The 23,246-nt window shown below is 49.0% G+C and overlaps 1 protein-coding gene across 1 annotated transcript in view; it reads left to right on the top strand.

The window, feature by feature from the left end:
* The first annotated feature begins 9,651 nt into the window (after positions 1-9,651).
* MMP16 (matrix metallopeptidase 16) overlaps positions 9,652-23,246 on the top strand; it is a 154,641-nt gene continuing 141,046 nt past the window's right edge. Inside the window, exon 1 of the mRNA XM_036264150.1 lies at positions 9,652-9,783. Coding sequence (XP_036120043.1) covers positions 9,652-9,783 — 132 coding nt within the window. The remainder of the gene's footprint in view (positions 9,784-23,246) is intronic.

The raw sequence follows: 23,246 nt of genomic DNA, 5'->3' as shown, positions 1-23,246 counted from the left end.
TATTATATAATTATATATTATCATTTGGTAGTTTTATGTGGAATTTCTAACTGTTAATACAAATGTCAAGATACCACACAAAATATCCACATGAATTTTTTCATCTTGTTTTTGAATTATTCACAGACATTTCCTACATAACCCAACATACAACAAGGAAAAATGGCACATCTTTTTCTTTCAATTTGCATGCAAAACAAAGCAAAACAAACAAACAAACAAACAAAAAATATACACACACACACATATATATGTGTACATATATATGTGCATATATAGACATACATACATATGTGTGTGTGTTACATAGTTTAACTAATAGACACTAGGCAGGCTGACCATTTAAGTCTATAAGTGAAAAATCATCTAATAAAAATAATCAGAATTTATTTAGCGTCAGTCACTTCCATAACCAGGTATTATTCTGATCAATAGAATGTGCTGGCCCTGGGCCCTGTGGCTCAGTGGTCAGAGCGTTGGCCACGGACCAAGGGGTCTTGGGTTAGATTCCCAGTCATGGGCACGTACCTGGGCTGTGGTTCGATCCGTGGCTCCGGTGGGGGTCATGCAGGAGGCAACCAATCGATATGTCTCTCTCACATTGGTGTTTCTCTTTCTGTCTCTCTCCTTTCCTTCCACTCTCTCTAAAAAATTCAATGGGAAAATATCCTTGGGTGAGGATTAACAACAACAAAAAAGACTCGCCGCTGACCTTGGCTGAGCCCACTGGGGACCAGGGGTTCTTCATGCACCCAGCATTCAGTAAGGGGGAATCTATATGTATAATCCTCACCCAAGGGTATGTTTATTGATTTTTAGATTTTTAGAGAGAGAGGAAGAAAGAGAGAAACATGGATATGAGAGAGAAACATTGATTGGTCATCCCCTATATGCACCCCAACCTGGGAATGAACCCACAACCTAGGCATGCGCCCTGACCCAGAATTGAACCCAAAAACCTTTTGGTGTATGGGATGATGCTCCAACCAACTAAGCCACCCAGCCAGGGCCAGGGTATTACATATTTTTGAAAAATAATTTAAAAATTATTTTAGCTGTGAAAACCATGGTGTGGACAAACTGGTCACAATCTCAAAGGCCATATGCCCTTGGGCGCCCCACTGAATATTTTCTTTGGAAAGCAGTGAGACTCCCGCCCTGGATGTCTCCAGGAAGCCACTGCGCGACCACTTACTAGGAAGTGTGGGATGAACTTCCCACCACGTGTGAGCGCGGAGTGAGGCGCCCACTCCTTTACACTCAGGTGTTTCCATCGCTTCCGAATTAGCAGTTGGGTCCTTGCAGTTCTATGAAGTTTGGTCTCAATATGATCTAAATAAGAATGAAAAATTAAGCCACATTTTATGTAAATGATATCCAGTTAACATCAATATCTCATTTTCCAAGGTAAAAGAAGAATTTGAGTAAGACTCTTTTTTTTTTACATTTTTTATTTATTAATTTGTTTTTGTGGCAGATGTTTCTCATTTTCCCCCTTTGACACCATCCTCCTGTTCCCCGCTGCCCCATCCCCAGCTTTGTTGTCTGTGTTCATTGGTCATGCATACATGCATGTAAGTTCTGTGGTTTATCTCTTCCCCCCACAAACCCCCCTCCTCTGAGGCTTGTCAGTCTGTACCCCACCTCCATGTCTCTGGGTTAATTTTGTTCTGAGTAAGGCTCTTTAAAGGTAGAAAATAAATGTTATCTTTAAAATAACTGCACTGAGAATCTTTAAAAAGGAATTAAAATGGGTGAATGCAGATGCACCTTTGCTAGGGATAAACTAAAATTCCCAAAGCATTACCACGTGTGGACATTCCTGCTGCAGAGCTTTTTATAGTAACACCGCAACTGCATCTGGGTAGTGTACTCGGTTGTCTTATGGATATCGTAAGAGCCTAAGCCAAGATACTGCTCCTTGGGTTAACATGACGGTGATTTCACTTAGAAATACAGGATGGTACCTGATGTTGAAGAAAATCTTGGGTGCAAATAATTTAGATAATTTTTTTCTGATTCATTTTTAAGACTTTCAGTTGGATACATTTTAATCTTAGAGAGAATAGTCACATGCTTTACTAAAAAATTAAATAGCTACTCGTGGTGTGAAATTGTGATTGGCTGACATTGACCTCTTACAGTACCAGCACACTGCTTACCTCTTGATTATACAGACAGAAACTCTATAAGTCTCAGCTCGTTTATAATGGCTACAGCTATTTTTCAGAAATTAATTCTTAGAAATCTCCGGATTTCCAGTCATGGATTGTGCTGTAATTTATAGTGAAGGAGTCCCTTGCTTTTGACCTCGTGAATGACATAAAAACACTGCACTCCCAATGTAAGCAGAATCGGATAACTTAATGAGATTAGAAAACAATGATAACAGCTAACGTAGAGTGAATTTCTTGGGGGTTTTGTAAGTATTCATGAATAGTAACTCCCCATCAGACCATTCGACTCATCTGCAAGGGCGGGACCAGTGAGTCAGATCCTGAAAGACACTGTAGAAGCTCATTACCATATTAAGTTCCTTAGTAATAAGAAGCAACATAGGAATAATTCTGCCTTTTCCAGCATTACGGAAATTAAAGCTAAGTGACGTTAGATCATTTCAAAGTGAGGGGACATTCGATGGGTGCACTAAAGATACAGGGACGGAGATTATCCGGCTCCTTTGCCCATCTCCCCGTTACTGTCCCTCCCAGAATCATAACCACACCGACAAGGGCTAACTCACCTCTACTGCGGTCTTGTGTGTAGGAAAAGGATTTTTAACTTAGATATTTAGTTTCTCATTATTGTTGGAAATTAGCTCATCAAAGTTTCTCTGAAACCCATGAGTTTAGATTCCAATTCAGTGCGCCTAATTTAATATAAAATATTCACCTCTATATCATACATTTTTATTGTGAGCTTATGGCTTTAATGGATGCCAATCTAATTTCCATTCTGTTTTCCATTTCCTTTTCTTTGCCAGTGAGCTAATGAAAAGTGCATTTAATATACTATGGAATAGTTCGAAAGGGACTAATTGTATTTTGATAACAATGCGGAAGGCTGCAATTCTGCAGTTCTTTCTTTTGCTAAGAAATGAAAACCTTTATCATTTCGCTACATACCAGTTAAACACACAGCACTTGTAACTTCCCAATCTAACCTGGTCGGAATGTTCTTACAGTGTCTTCACACTGAACATTTTCTGCACTGTTCTTCTTCCTTTTAGCTTCCTTGGTGACCCAGAGTCCTGGTGTGCCTTGCATCAGGCTTGCTGCACGTGTGGTATGCAGTAGTCACATGCTATTATAATCTCTTAAAATCTCTAGTATTTAAAAATTTACAGAACGCTCCCAATCTAATATCTTCTCTCATCTCCACAGCCATCCAGAGAGCATGAAATCTTGTTTTATAGACGAAGAAAATGAAATTTAGGAATAAAATGTTCCTCCCAAAGCTGTGCAGTGTCTAAAGGAATTCTCAATTCCTCTTCTCTGTGTTATCAGCCACCTAAGTCCTTTCTCCTCATATCTGGTAATCCAAAATATTATCCAGTTTCAGCATACCATCATTATTCATATGATCCGGGTGCAATAGCAGTGAACTGTGTCTTGAACATGGTCATCTGTTTATGGTGTTTTCCCGCATGTATAAACTAGTTAATAATGCCCCTTCCTTCCTTCCTTCCTTCCTCCCTCCCTCCTTCCCTTCCTTCCTTTGTTTCTTTCTTCTTTATTTATTTTAGAGAGAGAGGAAGGGAGAAGGAGAGAGGGATAGAAACATCCATGAGAGAGAAAATTGGCCGCCTCCTGCACGCCCCCCACTGGGGATCAGGCCCACAACCTGGGCCTGTGTCCTGACCGGGAATCGAGCCAGCGACCTCTTGGTGCAGGGTTGACGCTCGACCACTGAGCCACACCAGCCAGGCTAATATACCTTTCTTATTAAAAAAAGCTACCATCTATAAATCAGAATACATGTGTTTTTTACCAAATGCCTGACTTATTTAATCTCAGCCTCTGTGTCCTTCTCAGTAATTTGAGTTTAGAAGGGGAGATGGAGACTCACTGAGAAATTTGGAGAACTTTAAAGATTTCTTTCTAACTTATCAATGCCAAGTCTACGTTGAGACTGATCCATCAGAAAGTCAAAGGTTAGGTCTCAGTGGAGTAATTGGAGACCAGAAATGTCTGTGTGCACCTCCTAATGGAGGTGAAGGTGGTGGTTACTTAGGCAATGACAAGGGCGTGACTTTTCAAGGGATCATGATGAACAGCAAGTGCAAGAGAAGGAATGTCCAAGGGGCGTTGGACAGGAAGACGTGAAGGCTGCGGAAATTAGAGTTGGAGTCACAGGTGTGCTGAAGGGTAAGTAGAAACGTGGACGCGAATTGAAACGTGGGTCCAGGTTGAAATGGGGGAACGAAGGGCTACCCCATCTCAGGAAAGGTGATGCACTTGGTTGGGACATGTTGAGTTTTACGTGAGAGTGTTGACATGAATTCTTGACCATGAGCTTAAGACTGGAGATGTGTGCATCACCAGAGGGGAGTAACAGATAACACTTAACAGAGTGATCAAGTGAGTGAGGAGCAGCGTTAGACTGAGCGCCTGCAGAGTCTGGGGTGCTGGATGCACCCTGGTCCCCAGGAGAACGTGACTGGGTGCTGGCGGAGTGGCCTTACAGGGTGATGGACAGCCGTGGGCACAGACAGACTACCCAGCCTCAAAGTTTCAAGGCTGTGCTTGCGCAGTTCCTCTTCTTCCTCACCTGCTGGGTCCTCTGTCCCCTGCCACCGCAGACCCCCAAGGTCCAGAGCTCTACAGTGACGAGCCAGGAGGCACAGGGGCCACTTCTGCTCACTCACTTGCACCCAAGTCTGTCTGCATTTCGCCCACCAGCTCTTTGTATATGTCAGTAGTACATTCAAGTTGATGGAAACAACTTTGAAGTCTCCATTCTCTGACTTGGACCCTGACTGAACTGAACATTGATTTTCACTTACTTCCCATGTACCTGTCCACCTGCTCCATTGCGTGGTATTTTACAGTTGTTAATGGATGTTCAGCGGAGTTATGCACGAGCAAATACCTGAACAGAAAATCAAATATTGGAGCAACACTCAGTTATGGAGGAGCAAAGAGTATCAGTCAAGGAAGGAAACAAAGAAAGCGGACCATCTTCAAAGGTGGTGATGACTGGCAGGACTTTCTCCTCTCGCCCAGTGTGTGGGTCACAGGGGTCTGGTGGGGGTGGGGTGGGGCAGGGGGTCAGCATTTCTGCCCAGCTCTTGCCCTTCAGGTCCCACAGGGAGCACCCCTCACACAACACAGCTCTAGGTGACTGTGCACTGCCCCTGCTAACAGGCGCATGAGAGACTGCCCTCAGCTCAGACTAACCAACATTCTCTGAATTTCAAAGCGCACTGCAGGCTCAACTGATGCAGATGGGGAAGCCCCTAAGTGGACAGGATGGAGGGATGAGTCACTGTGTAACATTCCAAGCTGCAGAACTCTTTTCTGAGGCTCCAGTTGATTAAGGAATCTGGTCCAATGACAATCATAAGATGTTATTGACCTCCAGTGTTGTTCTAGGTCAGTGCGATTGCTCCACCTCCCAACGTGCCACTCACCTGCTCGCACGGACCTCCCTTCCCTGCCCCAGAGCTACATTATCGCTGCCTCCTCAGACCCTCCGTTTCCATTAATTCTTTACTGAGTTGCTATTACCCTTCACCAGGGGCAGTTGCTTCTTTTCTTTGGTTCTCTTATTCATTTTCTTTTTAGGTTCTCCATTCTCCATTCACATGGAATTCTGAGATTCTTCATTCGTTTTGCAAAGTTGTGAGGGCAAAGTGAGAGGAAGCACCCAAGGCAGAGCTAAGCCCGAGGAGAGATTTCATTCACCCTCTAAAGGGATGGGTGATGTTCTACAATGTAACTTTCTGTACTCAGGGAAAACAAGTCCTCCAAGGCCACCCACGAAGATGCTAACACCACTAAGACACAAGAATTGGGACTTCCTAATTCTGCCTCTCAAAAGATGAACCTGTGTAACAGATGAGAGATGGGATGACAAAGACAGTGGGTTACCTTTGCACAGGTACCCCGCTGTGTCCATAAGGGGACGGTGGCATCGGGCTTAGAGGACTAGCATGGATGTAAGGTCTACAAAGAGTAGATATTACATATGAAGTGAAACACAGAACTTCTAGAAGGTGGCTCTTTCCAGAGTTGGCAAATATACAAAAAAGTAGAGAAGATTCAATGATCTCTTCCCAAGAATCCCTTTAGGGTAAAGTCCAAGACCTGACATGGCACATGGGACTCTGGTCTGATCTCTGCACATCTGAGCAACCTGTGACCTTGGCTTGGCTGCCCACCCACCTCGGCCCCCACCCTGACAAAGCATTTGTGGTGGCCCAGGCCCAATATTCTACTCTGCTCAAGACGCCTCTGAAAACCACTGCTTCTGTGATGCTTTCTCTAAGGAACTCAGGGAACACCAACGTCCTCTCTTCTCTAGAATCTTGTATGTAATTAGCTGTCCTCACAACATTGTCTCTGTCCGTCTCAGGGGTCCATTTCTGTTAGTATTCTATTAACCTTGAATATGCATTGGTTCTTTTATTGCTTACCAAATGTCCACGAATGAATTTAATGCATGTGTGTAAAAAATCATCATTATTACTAGTCACTAATTTAAAATTATCTTTGGAATTTAGGATTCCCGATTGTCATGTCCCTCAGGTGACTCCCTGAAAGCACAGGTCCCCCAGGAGGCCTGACCAGCACAGGCCCTGCCAGGTTCACCGCTGGGCTGCAGCCTTGATTTACCTGTTCACCTGTCTTTCACCGTGGCCGATCTTTTGGATAACTTTGCAGATAATCTTCCCTGGATACCTAGTCCTGTCTAAAATGTATAGCAATCCTTGTTTACCTGTTTGCTCAAATGTCCACTCAGTATTTCCTTGCAAGCCTCTCCCCGCGTCAGGGCCTCCACAAACACTTTCAGGCACGCATCTGTTCTGAGCTCAGGTGTGAGGAGCTTTCCTTGGCAACGAGGCTGCTGGCCCTGGGAGACCCTGCTTGGGGAGGGGATTCGCCCCGCACCCGCTCTCTGCCAGGCTCCTGCTCGGGCTCTCGCAGCGAGCACTGCAGCATTCAGATCTGTTTGCTCAGTACCTCTCCCGGATCCTTTATTTCCCTCCCTTCCACACTATCTCAAGGATTGGAACAAGAGTATACACTTTTTTCCTGTACATTTTCCCTCTCATATTTTGCACTTTGCTAGACTCTTGATTTATTGACAAATGCCCTGCCCACATTTTGTTACTTCATGTATACACAGCAGCATCAACTTCCATGGAAAGACCTTGCTCTCCAGCGTTGCCTTCAAATTGTTTCTTTTAATGTCAGTTGTCTCAACCTACGGGTTGTAAAACTTCAAAGCAGAACTGGATTTCTAAGTGGAAAGTCACCGGAGTGTAGTGGAATGTACTGCCCTTGGAGTCAGAAAACTCAGCTGTGAGTCCTGCCCCATGAGTGGTTGGCTGGAAAGAGTTTTTTTGACCATCATTTTCTCCATCTGTGGAAAAAACACAAAAAACACAACACGGATGTTGTGAGAGTGAAAGGTGTTGCCGTGTGTGAAAACATTCCGTGAATTCTAATATGCTGTAGGATATAAGGCAGGTCTTTCTTCTCACCTCTGGCTCACAGCTCTCTGTCCACAGGACCTGCTGGGCAGAGCCGGCGAGGAGAGGCCCCGAGAGGCGTGGGCCACACTGGGCGGGTCAGATCGCCTACAGCTTTTCAACTCAGCTGCAAAGCCCCATTCCTAGGCGTTTTTGGGTTTCTCTTCAGAATATACATTATGACTACAACGCCATTTTGGTGGTGGCATTTTTCAACGTTTTATATCTGCTTACCAAACATGGCCTTTTGTAGTCCTAAACCAGCTCTGCCAAATCTCTCTGACACATGCCAGGTCCTTCCGGGTTCTGCCTCACCTGGGTCCCTGTGTACCTGGAGCCGCCGCACTGGCCACCGGGCGCACTTCCTTCCAGTGGGCCCGCTTCCCCTGTGCTGGCTGCCAAGAGAAACACACTTGCTGGCCTGGCCCAAACGAGAGCCGCAGCCCTGTTTCCCCAGCTCCTCCAGCCAATCCTCACCTGCCAAGGGCTGCTGGGTGCTGCCCCCATCCAAGGCCTCACTGCTGTGGCTCCAGACCCACTGGCAGCCCCTGAAGTCCTACCCGCCCCACCAGCCTCCCTCCCCCCTTGGCAGCCTGCTTCTGAGAACCCCCCAGGAACCCCCCTGCAATAACACCCCCTTACCCCACTCCTGCCACCCCCACCCCGAGACAGCCCTCAGCCATCCATTGCTCCCCACTCCCAGGCTGCCCCGCCTCGGTGCAGGCAGCCCCAACTCCCTCCCAGCCGGCCCTGCGCCTCCTCCCTGGCGCACTAACACCTAGGACCAGCCCTCCTGGATCCCCTGGATCCCAGTAAGCAGGTGTGTTCACCCTATCAGACGCCTTTGAAAGTGAGCATTTTCCCCCGCCTCTGTGTTTGACTCGCCCCTGCCCCAACCTAGTGCCCACTCCCGGATTGGGGGGTGGGGGGCATGGCATATTGGAGGGGACTCCGGGGGACCACAGGCCACAGGCTCGGGGTCGGTGGACCCCAACAAAGTTTGGACACTAGGACTTGCATCTCTGGCTCCCCAAACTTGGCCAGCCAGGTCCATGGCTTTCGCTCCCCGGATGCCCAGCGCCCCCATGTTCTGGCTGCTGGGTGGGGGACACCACACGTTGGCCTCCAGGACTAGGCAGGGCCGCTCCCCCAGGCTTCCGGGGTCTGTGGCACGGGGGGCGCACGGCTTCTATGAGCTAGGCAGGGTGGGCCAGGTGACAGGCCTGCTGGTCGGGTTAGGGGTGGGGGTCTGTTCAAGACCTCTTTCCATCCAGGGCCCTGGGGGCCTCCAGGGCGCGGTGCAGCAGTGCGGCTCCCCTCCCAGTGTCTCCTTAAAAGCGCGCGCGCCTGGCTGTGCGTGAACTGTCGTGCTGGTGTGTGTGTGTGCGCGCGCTCGAATGTGGGTCTGATGTGTGTGTGCGCGCGCGCGCGTGTGCGCTGTCTGTGTGTGAGCTGCCGTGCAGATTTGTGTGTGCTCGTGTGTCTGTGTGCAGATGTGTGTGCAGATGTGTGCTCGTGTGTGTGCGTGCAGATGTGTGTGTGTGTATGTGTGCCGGCGCGCGATGGTGTGTGCGCGCGCGCGTCCCCGCCCCGGCCGGGCGCCAGCGGACCCGGAGGACGACAGGAAGGAGGAGTTATGTAGATTACGGATGAACGTTCTGGAGGGACGAGAGCAGCGGCGGCCCTTCCGCAGGAGCCCAGCCGGAGGCGGAGGAGCAGGGCGCAAGCGGGGCAGACGCGCGGGCGGGACGCGGCACCGGGCCCGGCCGGGCACTCGGCGATGATGGTGACCGCGGGCCGCCGCTGACCTGCCTGCGCTGCTCCTGCTGCCGAGTGCGGCCCTGCCCCGGCGGCCGTGAACCTGCGGGCTCCTTCCCACCAGGACTTTGGAAAGGAAGCGGGAGGGAGGGGGGCCGGCGCCGGGAGCTCGCGTGTCCGCTGGAGCACAGTCCACTATGGTCCTACTCGCCCTCGGCTCTGGAAGACGGCTGGATTTCGTGCATCATTCGGGGGCGGTTTTTTTGCAAACCTTGGTTTGGATTTTATGTGCTGCCGTCTGCGGAACGGAGCAGTATTTCAATGTGGAGGTAAGGGTACCAGGCTGGCCACCATCCCCTGGCTGGGCCGCTCCTGACACGCTTGAGTCCGGGTCGGGGCTGCCCAGAGCAGCCGGGGTCTGCATGGTTCCCCCTCCAGCCAGACCAAGTTGAGCTTCTCCATCTCGGTGATGGATGCGCGCAGACCGAGTCCGTTATCCCCACGGCACAAAAGATGCTTCAGGCTTGGCCACGGCGGTGCGTCCCGCTGCCATCAGGAGAGGCCGGCATGGGGCTCAGAGAGGCAGCCCAGCTCCGGTTCAGGGCGAATCAACTGCTTGGGGACCCAGGACCCAGGGCTGGCTGTCTGGCATCCCTGCTGCCTGGGCATTGTTCCGGGAACCTTCCCGGTGTTCTGTGTCTAACAAAGGAGGCTAAAATCAGAAACGGGAGGGCAGGGGGGACACTGGCTCTGTTTAATCGCGTTGCTTTGTGACAAAACATTTAAGCAGGCAGAGTCTTTTCTTCATTTAGACCTAAGTTAGTACAGGGGAACTGGAGCTGGTGACGCTGAGGACGTGGAATCAGCTCTCTTTAAGTGTGTCCTCCTCCCCTCCCCCGCCTCGAACATCAACGTGGCCCAGTGTAATAGTTCCGAGGTGTGTTTTTAATTTGATTTAACACTCTTCTGGCAAAACGGGGAGGTTTTAGACTGTCTTTGGCTTTGCTTGGGTAGCTCTGGAAACGCAGACACAAAGCCAAAAGGAACTTAAGGGTAAGGACCTGTCAGACCTCTGCCCGGGTGGCCGTGCTGTCATCGGCTCTGCGCCAAAGCCGTGGGAAGCCTGTGTCCACCTGGGCTCCGATCGCGCTTGTCACACACCCTGTGGAGAAGGCATATCCAAGGTTTTGTAAAAAATCCTCCTGTTCATTAGGTCTCTCTGTCTTCTGACATATCAGAAGAATTAGGGTAAGTCTGAAGAATGATTGATTTTTTTTTCCTTTTCTTATGTGGTACATCCTTGAATGCTCCCTGCCCTTTTGTTGGGAGTGTGTTTGCACTCTAGCGAGACCTGTTGCACAGTGTTTGAACACGTTTCACGGGGCAGATGCACACACGAGAAGTGCACAAGTGCCGTGAGCCAGGGCACTGTCTGATGTTACTCACTCTGTGCCATCGGTAGAGAAACAAAGTATTTGAAAAAGTAACAACCATTATCAAATGAGTTGAACAAGTTCACAGATGTTAAGGATGATTCTATTACACAGAAACCCCAACTGGAAAACCAAAGTTGTTTAACCATTGTTTTTCTGGACAGGAAGAGAGCTAGAAAGAGGACGAATGTCCAGAGTGTTCTTGATGGCAGATCGAACTTGTGGATGGCATGCCACAGATGGAGGCTTGCAGCTGAAATTTCAGTCAGGAGAGAATGTGATGTTGAAAGGAAGATGTAAGAGTTCCGAGACTGGAGGGTGAAGGTGGCAGGCTGTGGTTTATGGTGTTATAAACAGCTGGTGCTGGTGGTGATGGGAGCGAGGTGGGCCCCGGGGGTGGGCACTGTGGCCGAGGAGGCCTGCCTGCTTGGGGAAGGCTTAGATTGGCTTGCAGACATCCTTGGGGTAGCATCAGTGTTTTCATGATGAATAATTACCTTTTTGAGGCTAAACATACATTTGGTTGTGTTTCTCCATAGTTGGGATTTCTCGTCAGCTCAGTCAGATATAATCATGCAAGAAAAAGTTATGATTTTACCCACATTTAAAAGAAATTTAAATATCCATTTTATCTTTTCCTTCAAAATATATCTGGAAAAATGTTTCTGGGGGAAAATTATTTATTTTCCTATTTTTAGAGCATTTAAGTTATTCCATCCATGTTTATTATACAATGCAAAGATTTAATTATGGGAAGAACAGAGGCGTGTGTCATCTGAGACCGTAAAAAGATTTTCTAATGGAGATTTTGTGATAATTTAGAGATGATGTTTTATGGTTTTATTTTTCCCAAGCAGTTTTCTTTAAAGCGCTTGGGCATGGCCTCGGGGGTACACACTTCCTGGGGCGTAAGGACCACCTCTCCTTTTCCCAGGCACAAGCGCACTGCTGCCAGCCCACCCCGTGCAGAGTGTGGGGCGCCAGGCTGTTCTGACAGGAAGTTCTGCCCGACTCACTTTTGTTAGATGCTTCTTTTCGATAGGAAAACCCTGATGGGAAAAACAGGCCATTACATCTTCTTCAGAAAAGGCACTTCGATTGTGCGTCTCCTCCTCGGTTGCAAAGCCTGCACAGGCACCTTTTCGTCTGATTGACTGTCAAGGGCAGTCTTAAAATAAACAGTGATGGGGTCAGCCATGCTCAGACCCCTGTTTTCTGGCAGCACACGTGCTGCTGTGGTCGGGAGGAAGCTCCCAGAGCCCTTCCCGCTGGCCACTGAGCCTGGGAAGCTCCCTGCCCCAGGGCAGGCGCGGCTGGCAGACGTCCTTCCCACCCCTGTAATTTAAGGTTGAAAGTCCTCTTTTCTTCCTCCTGGAGGTGGGGGATTGGGTAGACATATTTATGTTAACTCTTTCCTGTCTGATTTCTAAGAGCACAAACATTCGGAATTGTCCATCATCAGCGCAGGAGATTTGGTAATAGGCTGGTGAAAGGCTGCTACAGAGACTGCCTTCCCTGTGGCTTTGTTTTTAGGAGGCAGAAAGGGGCGTGTGCAGCTGAGGCAGGGTCAGGGGTGCGGGGGCGCAGCTCACCAGCAGGACCGATTTTAATGCAGTCTTTCCAGCGCACGCCTGTTTATAGGTTTTTGTATGTTGTCAGATCCACTTTGGGGAGTGGGCTTTCCGTGTGGGGGTTCTCAGATGCCCGGGGGAAACCTGGCTGGCAGGGACTTCGGGTCAGGATGCTGCACCGGACAGCGCCCGCAGCTCAGCTGGCCGCTGGGCGGGGAGACGACCTGTTGGCCAAGAGTCCCTAGGATACTTGTCTTGTCACTGTGGGGATTTTCACGTTGCTGGGCTTTCTTTGTGTTTTGTTCTGTACACTGCAAACATTTGGGTGGTGACATCTGAGAGTACAGAATAGGATAGCAATAACTTTCATCCTCAACTTGGCTAGTTTGTCAAATGTTAAACAAATGTTTTTATGTGTTGTTTTTTTTTAAACAATAGCACACATTTCTAATGAGGGAAATTATTTAAAGCCAATTTGATGGTAACATCAAAACGTGATTGTCTGGGGGTACTGTTCAAAGCATAAGAAAATGACTTCGTTTAACAAAAAGCTTGATAAAGAAAAAAATAATTTTGTTGTTTTGAAAGAGAGAGTGTGGATTTCGAAGGGATCTTAGTGATAAATAGGATGAATTGTGACGGCAACCCTTTCCTACATGTTCCCGGCAGCATGTCCCCCTAACTGACTGGCCCTGATTCACTGTTGTGGGCTCCTGGGTGCACCCGGAGGTCAGCGTCGGCGTGGCAGGCTCTGTGCTGCTCATCACCTTGGCGGTGAAATGTCCCCGAGAGAAAAGTTTGCATCATGCAGATTTAATCTGTCATGTGTTGGGGCCACTGTGTTCATGTCTCCTGTTTCTCCTCATGTCTGTAATCAACACTGTTCATTGGCTCGTGGAAGGATGGTTCCCCACAACCCGGTCAGCTTCCTTGACTAGAGACTGACTATGTCCCACTGCTGATGCAGGTCAATGACGGGCTGTGTGACTGATTCATAAAGGTTTCTGTCAGAAACCCCCAGCTGCAAGACCCCCAGCTCTATGAGACACCCCCAGTGGGCTGGTCAGACTGCTCCTCAGGACCAAAGACAATGACTAGGAGACCAGGACCTTCCGTGGTCCTGGGTGGTCCGCCCTGTTTGGCTGTTCAGAGCCGCCTGGTCAGGACTCCCAGATTAGGGTCATGCATGAAGCTCCTTCAGGGAAGCAGATGCCAGCCTGGCAGGTTGTCCTCCTGACCCCATGAGGAATCCACAGAGAAGAGCCAGCCACGCCTAGCCACGCCCAGCCACGCCCAGCCCTTCTCCACAGATGAGTTTTTTCTCAGTCTCTTCCTCCTGTCACGTACCATAGAGTTGGGTTCAATTACAGCTTTTTCTTTTTTTTTTTAATCTCTGGAGCCAGGTTGAAAACAACATATCCAAAGTTTCTACTTTTTCTTATTCGTGCCTTTTCAGGTTAATAACAAAGGAAGTTTAATGCACTTGTTTAGTGGCATAGTTCTTTTCTCTAAAGTTGGATCAATCAATTGTTTTATGTAAATGTTTTCATGGCTTGCTCCAAGTGTACCTGTTCAAAATATTTGGTAAATGACCAATTGCAATTATTTTGGGACCAAAAACGAGCCATTAAAGCTTTGAATCAAATAGTTAAATTTATTCGATGTCAGAAGAGAAAGGTTTCTTATTTTATGCTTCTTCAGGAACTTTCTGACCCTTCAGAATGTCTATTTCATATCGAGAAAGTCATTTTTCATATTACATTCCATCACAATATATTTTAAATATCTGTGAATGCAATTATATCCATCTGCACATCTCTGAAATGAGAATTCCTAATAGTATCTGCCTCATAAGGTTGTTTTGATGATTAGATATATCTACATCACATTAGATAGATGGGTGGGTGGATAGATAGAGGCTTAGAGAGATATGTAGATGGATACAAAAGTAGATGATAGATAGATAGATAGATAGATAGATAGATAGAGAGATAGATAGAAAGGAACATGCCTGGGCATGGTTAAACACTCAATACTTTTTAGATGTCATTATCATTAGTAAAAATAAATGCTGATTCAAAGGTAACTGGCATGATAGCATATAATTACATAAAAGTCTATCAGTTGGGACATACCAGCTGGTCTAGGAAGATTTTCTTTTCATGCCTCTTTTATTTTTGAAAAGTGTAATAGACGGAAAGTCAACCAAGCCAACACCAGTACATTTTCTTCCCGTGGGTTTTTCTTAGACAGTTTAGTTCAGCAACGTGATTTTCACATTTTGTCTTGTCATCTGCTACTACCATAAAATGTCAAGTTCAGCTCACACCTTCTTTTGCAAGACTGCGTTTGCTGAAATCTGTTCATCTTTCCCAATACCACGGAAGATCAATGGGCCTTTATGAGTCAGAGGCCTGTTTATTTTAATTGGCTGGCGGCCCACGTGGAATCCGTGGAGTAGGATTCCATAACGTAGGCCAGCTCTGGATTATACCCCAAATCCAGAACATAAGAGCCTTTTTATTTTCAATGGTTAGAGGAAGGAGGAGGATGGGCAAATAGGTGTTAAAGAGTTTCTGCAACGACAGTGGATTTTTTTGAAAACTCAACGCCCTTGTTCATGTCCCTTGGGGACAGAAGGTACCCAGCAGTGTTGAGAAGGGCCCAGGACACGCCGAGGCCTGTGGGCTTGCAGTCTGGTGCTGTGCTAACATGGACAAGTCATTTCTTCACTGCTTCTACCTGCACAAGTGAGAGTTCAACTAAACTGTCTTGATGGCCATTTCCGAATTTCAAATTCCGTTCCATTTAACCTCCAGGCTTTACTTTATACATTGGAAGGGGGAAAATGCACCCATTTACCCTATAAAGTTTGGGGCGACTGGACCCCAAAGGTAGGCTGTTCAGACTTTTTCTGAAATGCACGCAGTGACATTCACACTGTGCAGCCTCCAGCTGAAGTCTGTCTCTCTGGTGACACGGGGTGCTCCGTTCTGGACGTAATCCCAGCCTTCCGAGTAGTAAAAGCACTGACAGCAAATTATATGCAATTTTAAAATCAATTTTTGGCCAAGGTAGGAAACTTTAAACATTTAATGTTAAAAACATGGCTCGATGTTATTTTGAAAAAAAAATATCATTTACAAGTGGAGCTTCAATCATAAAAAGGCAAGTTGGAATAAGATCAGAACCTAATTTTGGGGGGCATGGGGGAAGGTCTCGCAATTCAGATCTATGTATCTGTCTGTCTGTCTATCAGTGAAAATATAAGCACATTTTGCAGCGCGGGGAGCTGCGTATACCACATGTCCTTTTGCCCATGTGGAAAGTGATTTTGGTGAGTGGCTCTGGGAGGGTTATTTCTGTTCTTCACAATGCATTTGACTGTGAGTGTGAGACATCAGATTGCGTTTGTTTTATCAAATATGCAGCTGATGTGAGCAGCAAAACCATTCCATGCCGTAGGGATGAGACACAAAGGAACAATGTGTGACAATGTTCTGTGGCCTTCTTCATGTTTCCTTGGGGAAGTTATGAATAGATTTTTGTGGTTATGTGTGAAACCGTGTGTGATCGCTGCTGCCTGCGTCTGGTGGTCTGGATGCCTTGCCTGTCCCACTGCGACCCTTTGGCATGTGCACCCTTGGTTTTGGATCCCTGGACTGTCTCCATGAGCCGCATACCAGGGGCTTAGCCAAGACGGCCGGAGCGACGCCACCTTCCATTAAGTCAGCAGTTTTCAGCTGGGGGGGTTGGGAGGGTTTCTGAAGGGCACTGACCTTTATTCCCTTAGATGGTCAAATAAAAAAATGACAACAGCCAACTCAACAATAGCCATCCAGTGTAAATGAATAAAAATTCTACCAATTTTTTGTCAAATTGGCAAAACATATTTGTAGAATTGTAGTAATTTGTTTAAGTGCCACCAAACGAAAAAGGTTGAAAACCCCTGCATGAAGCAACCGGAGGTGTAGTATACCAAGGAAGGCTAGGGGGCGCTGGGGAGCTGTCACGGGTCCCCAGTGGAGTGGCAGGACCTGGTTCGAAGTCAAGGACACTGGGGGCCATCAGTGTCTAGAAGTGAATCCCAGCCAATCACAGAGCCTGGTTTAAGATGTGGGCTGGGTTTCCTGAGAGCCACTTGGTAGCTGTGACTGTGAACCTGATGAACCGGAGGGAAAGGGAACTTCCCGGGAGCGCGGGAGCTCGGCCGGAGGGTGCCAGGCTTCCTGCAGGCTGCTCTCTGTCCTCGCCTTCGCCTTCGGCGCGGGCCAGGTCAGCGCTGCACCCCGGTTTCTTATTTCAGCCAAGACGACAGAGGCCGTGGTGTGGTCTTACTGTTGATTAGCAGTAGGATACATTGAATTCGATCGTGCTTTTAGATAAGGTCTAGCAAACAGCCCATTTTCGAAGCTTTTGAGACGAAAGTGACATTCTTCATGTTTACCATGCGACCTTCTTGAATAAATATTTTTCAACAAAAGCAGATTTTAAAACGCAGGTTTTACCTATTCCTCTTTTTAAAGGCTATGTAAGACAGGAGCCACGAAAACGTTGCCGGGAACCTTGCGGGTGAGCGCGTGGCTCCGGGGAGGTGGGGAGCAGGGGCTGGGGCGGCCGCGCGTCCCGAGCCACCCCACGGAGCGCTATCCTCCGCTCACGCGTTCGTGGGTCTCGTCAGCTGAGTGGCTATGGGCAGGGGAAGTGAGCCATGTTTCCGAGGACACGTTCTCAGGAGAGTGGTCCTTAGAGATGCAGTCACCTGGCCACGCCATCCAGTGGCCTCCGGGATGGGCTCGCAGGGTGGGTTTATTGTAGGGCCGCTGGGAGGCGCTGAACTTCAGCTCTGCCCCAACTGCATGCACCTGCGGTGATGTCAGCGGCTCGCGTCCGTGCTCCGGGCGAGTCCTGCCGTTGGGGGCACCTTTCCACAGGGACTTTCCACAGTTGAGTCGTTTCCATTGTCTGCAGGGGTTGGACACCCAGATCTGTGTGAGGGTCTGATGTCTGAGACCCATTCGTCTTCACATCGCTGCCCCGCCCCGCAGCTCACCTGCTCCTGGCCCCCTGCGCCCCCCCGGGTCTCGGGGGAATTCACGGTTCAGTTCCACTGCGGACACCGGGCTTGCAAAGTGGGTGACGTTCCACAGGCAGCCCCGTTCTCACTCCCCTCCTCTTTCACCGCGAATAAAGGAGAACGGACTCCGGGTACTTCGAGAACCTCGTGCATATGCAGTGATTTGCGTGACATGGAGAACACACCCACAGAGACCCTCGCAGGACAGCTGACACACGTGTGGAGGGCGGGCTGTACTATCGCAACGGCTGGGGCCACGGAACTCACGGTTTGAATAACTGCGTTTGCTCCAGTGGTGATTCAAGCAATGACCTCCGCAGTCTGCGATGTTGACCATTTATTTATGTCATCTGTGACCTTCGTGGCTTGTCTGTGGTGCAGGTTTGTAGTGACAGCAGTGAACAGGGACAGCCACCTCCTGAAGTCAGACTGGGGTGTGTTATTCCCGGGGATGGCCAGTGTACAAAAACAGCTGTGTGTTGGCGTCATTGTCCACTTAGACGGGGTCCAAGTGACCGGCAAAATGGAGATGCATGGAATGGACCGCGACCACCTGTCTCAGTGCCGGTGGAGAAACATTAGGTGAAGGGTCGGCGCTGGCTGGTGCCGATAGTGCTGGTTTTCACAGACAGCTCCTTGACAGGTCATCGCCGTCTGTGGGTCGGCCCTGCTGCTTGTCGCTCTCAAATGATGACTCTGAGGCAGAGAGGTTAGGAACTGCGAGGCCGAGGGGCACGGCCTGGCATGGTCACGGCAGCCCGGCGGCCCAGCCCGGCGGCCCAGCCCGGCGGCCCAGGAATCCGGTTGGGAATGAACATCCCAGCTCCAGAAGGGCAGAGCCATCAGCACCCTCACTGCTTTGTGCACATGGAAGAGAGATGTCACTGTACCAGTCCGTCCAGCAGTGTCCTTTGGTAACGACTGAACAGGCTGCTGTGGGTTCGGGTTTAACTCTGGATTGATTATGTGCTGATCAAGATAGTTTCGTGATGCTTTCCTCCTTAGAAAGTGGGTAATCCAGATTAAATCACATGATGTTAAAGGTGGCATCATCTTAAATTACATCTAATATTAAAGTAATCGTAATATCTCATTCCTCACCGATGTGTCGTGTTGCTGTTGACCACGGGATGTGGTTTCCGAAGGTTTTAGGACCCTTGATCACAATCCCAGGTGAAAAGGGCAGAATGCTTTAGTGAGTGGAAAGGAACATGGGGGAGTGTGTGCATGCTGTAGGCGTGCGTGTGCTCTGTGAGTGCACATGCACACTCTCTGAGTGCCTGTGCATGCTCTGTGAGTGTGTGCTCTGTGAGTTCATGTGTGTGCTCCGTGAGTGTGTGTGTGTGTTCTCTGAGTGCGTGTGCATGCTCTGTGAGTGTGTGTGCTCTGTGAGTTTGTGTGTGTGCTCTGTGAGTCCATGTGTGTGCTCTGTGAGTCCATGTAAGTGCGCATGCATGCTCTCTGAGTGCCTGTGCGTGCTCTCTGAGTGTGTGTGCGTGTTCTCTGAGTGTGTGTGCATGCTCTGTGAGTGCACGTGCATTCTCTGTGAGTGCCTGTGCATGCTCGAGTGCTTGTGCGTGCTTTCTGAGTGCACGTGTGTGCTCTGTGAGTGCACATGCATGCTCTCTGAGTGCCTGAGCATGCTCTCTGAGTGTGCGTGCATGCTCTCTGAGTGCCTGTGTATGCTCTGTGAGTGCGTGTGCTCTGTGAGTGCGTGTTCTCTGGGAGTGTGCATGCTGTGAGTGTGCCTGTGTGCTGAGTGCCTGTGCCTGCTCTCTGAGTGCATATACGAGCTCTGCGAGTGCCTGTGCATGCTCTATGAGTGCGTGTGCATGTTCTGTGAGTGCGTGTGCTCTGTGAATGCATGTGCGTCCTCTGTGAGGGTGCGTGTTCTGTGAGTGCGCGTGCGTGCTGAGTGCCTGTGCATACTCTCTGAGTGCATATGTGAGCTCTGTGAGTGCCTGTGCATACTCTGTGAGTGCATGTGCATGTTCTGAGTGCATGTGCTCTGTGAGTGCATGTGCGTGCTCTCTGAGTGCCCATGTGTGCTCTGTGAGTGCCTGTGTGTGCTCTCTGAGTGCATATGCGAGCTCTGTGAGTGCCTATGCATACTCTGTGAGTGCATGTGCATGTTCTGTGATTGTGTGTGCTCTGTGAGTGCATGTGCGTCCTTTGTGAGTGCACGTGCTCTGTGAGTGCGTGTGTGTTCTGAGTGCATGTCTCTGTGAGTGCATGTGTGTCCTTTGTGAGTGCGCGTGCTCTATGAGTGCATGTGAATGTTCTGAGTGCATGTGCGTGCTCTCTGAGTGCACATGTGTGCTCTCTGAATGCTGGCCTTCATTCTGGTGGTATTGCCTTGAGGGTAGAGGCTTCAAGGACACACTTTATTATTGTCCATATATTTACTTAACTGTGGTATAAAGGAGGCCGTTCTCAGACATAGGTGAACCCACAGAAGACGAGGTGAGGCCCCCACTGTTGGAGCTTCAGCCTGGTGTCTGGCGACAGTCTCTGTGTGGAGCACATGGAGACCTCAGCTCGGTGCCTGAGCGTGGGGCATGAATACCTCTTCCGTGCTTACGGTCTTGGCCGTGACGGCTTTCAGGACTCGATTCATTCGCTTTTTAAGGGAGGATTGTTTCTAAACCAACTCACGAGGTGAGAATCCCGCTGATTTTATGAATTGTCTGTGTTAAACATCCCTTGTCTGTCTCCCACTTCCCCTAGAGCAGGTACCCTAAGGGCTGTGTACAAATTTGGGGAGAAGTGCTCGCACGTTTCAGCTGTGTCGCCACAGTTAAGTGAAGGTGACTGAGCCCAGCATTAGGCCAGGTTTCCCAGTCTCCCATTTGCAGAGACAGTGATCCCCAGCTCAAGGGATATTAAGATCAAAGAGCTCAGTGATGATGGACCAAGGTAAGTAACAGGCTCCTGGTTGCCGTCCTCCCTGAAATAACCAAAAAATGGACAAAGCATTTGAAACAATGGTTTGCAAGTCACTGGACTTCAGGCGGTGAAGGGCGGTCATCCCTGAGGGACAGGAAGCAAACAAGGGGAGCCCTGCGGTTGTCTGCTTACCTGGAGAGCGTCTCTCGGCAATCGGACTGGGAGGGCGCCCGGGGAAGCGGGGCAGGCTCCCTGGGTGAAGGACGTGGTCTGGGAGCTTGGGGAGACCACGGTGGTGGGAATACACAGGTCCGCATCCCAGGGGGCGGAGCTGCCCAGAGCCACGCCGGAGGTCTGGGGGGACGGCAGTCCTCTCGACTCTCCAGTGGAGACGTGTTTGCTCACTCCTGTGAGGTAACAAGTGGGACTGGAGAAAGTCAGCCCAGAGGACCGGAGGGGCCCTGCTTGGTGCTCCCGGGGGCCGGGTAGCGCCGTCCTGGGGCCAGACGGGCTCGTCCTCAGGGCAGCGGTGGAGTCGCCTCCTCCAGCAGCAGGAAAATGCCCGGGGCTGGAACCTGCTCTGGTCCCGCCTGGACAGTCTCAGAAGCAGGGTCTGAAGGGACCACACATAATGGACTTAGTTACTTCCCAGAACACAGCTCCATGGAATGAACAGAAATACCGAGAGATCCAGCACCCAGTGAATTAAAATGCACAGTATCTGGTATCCACTGAAAAAAAATGACCATTCAGGCAAAGAAGCCAAGAAACACAACCAAACTGAACTAGAATTGGCACGGGTGGCAGAATTAGCAGACAAGAATGTTAAAACAGTAATTATAGCTGTATTCTTTACTTAAAAATTGAGACATGGAAGATATTGAAAATGACTCAAATTGAACTTTTAAACATCAAAATTATAATACGTGAGATTGAGGATGCACTTGAAATTTAAGCAGATTTGACGTTACTGAAGGGAAGAAAGACAGTAAACTTGAAGTTGGCAGTGGAAGTTATTCAGAATGAAAGAGAGAGAAAGACATTTAGAGAGTGAGCAGAACCTCAGTGATATGCGGGATTTCTTCACGTGGCCCGATGCAGGTGTAACTGTGGTCCCTGCACAGGGAGGGGCAGAACGAGAAGTTGAAGATAAAATGATGACAGCTTTTCCTAATTTGGTGGAAAATATATAAACTCACATATCTAAGAGGCTCAATGACTGTCACACAGAAGGCACAAGAAGAAAATTACACTGTAATCAAATTGCTCAGATGAATCACAAGCAGAAAATCTTAAAAGCAGAAAAAAAAAAGGGACACCTTCTATAAAGAGGAACAGAAAAATATGAAGATTTCTTGTCAGAAATAATGCAAATAAGAAGATACCATCTTGAAAATTCTGAGAAAAAAACAACTGTCAACTTGGAATTTTATACTCAGTGAGAGTATCTTTCAAAAATGAAGGTAAGGTAAAGATGTTTTTCGGGCGACAGAAGCTGAAGGCTTTCATCACCAGCATACCAGTATGACATGAAATGGTAAGTGTGGTCCAAAACCTGGAGACAGCCCGAGCCCCATGAGCACGCATGGGGACAATGAGGCTGAGCCCTCCACGTGACGGAGGGCTACTCTGTCCTGATACACAGCATGGCGTGAACGAATCTCAAAATCGCTGTGAGTGGATGGAGCCAGACCAAAGGTGCACATGCTGAGAGATTCCATTTCCCTAAAATGGTAGCAGTGGACACTAATCTACAGTAAGGTTAGGGCTTGGTCGGGACTGAGGTGGGCTGGAGGACAGGCAGCAGAGGCAGGAGACTTTGATGGTGGGTGGGGATCTTTAGCCCCCTGATAGAGGTGATGGTCTCATGGTGCATGCCAAAACTTATCAATAGCCCGGCTGGCATGGCTCACTGGTTGAGCCTTGACCCATGCATCAAGAGGTCACAGGTCCAATTCCCAGTCAGGGCACATGCCCAGGTTGTGGGCCAAACCCCCAGTGGGGGACATGCAGGAGGCGGCCAATCGATGTTCTCTCTCATCAATGTTTCTCTCTCTCGCTCCCTCTCCCTTCCTCTCTCTCTAAAAATAAATTAAAGACAAAGAAAACTTTTCAATAATACACTGAGTGTGCAATCTGTTCTTTGTATAGAGCAACCAACCTTAGTCACCACTGCGGATAAGGACAGATGGGAGGTAGCCTAACTGAGGTGGAAAAGAAGTTGCAATCTGCCTGCTAAACATTGGGCTGATCAGGGCCTGGCACTGGGCCATGTCTTAGTCTGTAACACTTACTTGGGCAGTGCTGTGGGTTCCTGTGACTTAAAAAATCTACAGAAAGACCACAACCAATGTGTCCCACGCGCACCTCCCTGTGTCAGCACACACCTGCCTTCTCATGTCCGCTTGCCCCCCGGACACGGACATGCCCAGCATTTTCTTCTGCTCCGCCCGTGTCTCCCTTGGTGTGCTGCACCACCTACCACCTGGTGTTCATGCCAGGACAGTGGGCTCCATGCCCCCCGTTTCCAGCCCCTCCCAAATGGTCCCCACCCGTACTCTCCTTTCCTATAAAGTGCATCTTCAGTGCGTTCATGTCTCTTGTGTCCTTGGCTGCAACCCCTTCCGAGCCTGTGGGTCTGGTCTGGACGCTGGTCTCCACAGGCAGCACGGCCTCTCATGTTGAGACCCCGCCGCCTTCCCAGATTCTGCTCCCTGCAAAGCGGCCTGGTGGTCCTGCAACTAAGGACGACTGTTCAGGCCTAAACATGGTTGATCCTCCCAAAGAGCATTTAGTATGTGGGTTGTGTCAATGCATATTTATAG

The sequence above is a fragment of the Molossus molossus genome, unplaced genomic scaffold (assembly GCF_014108415.1).
Source record: "Molossus molossus isolate mMolMol1 unplaced genomic scaffold, mMolMol1.p scaffold_m16_p_16, whole genome shotgun sequence".
Lineage (NCBI taxonomy): Eukaryota > Metazoa > Chordata > Mammalia > Chiroptera > Molossidae > Molossus > Molossus molossus.
Note: the sequence above shows the minus strand (reverse complement) of the source record. Positions and strands in the feature narration are given on the sequence as shown.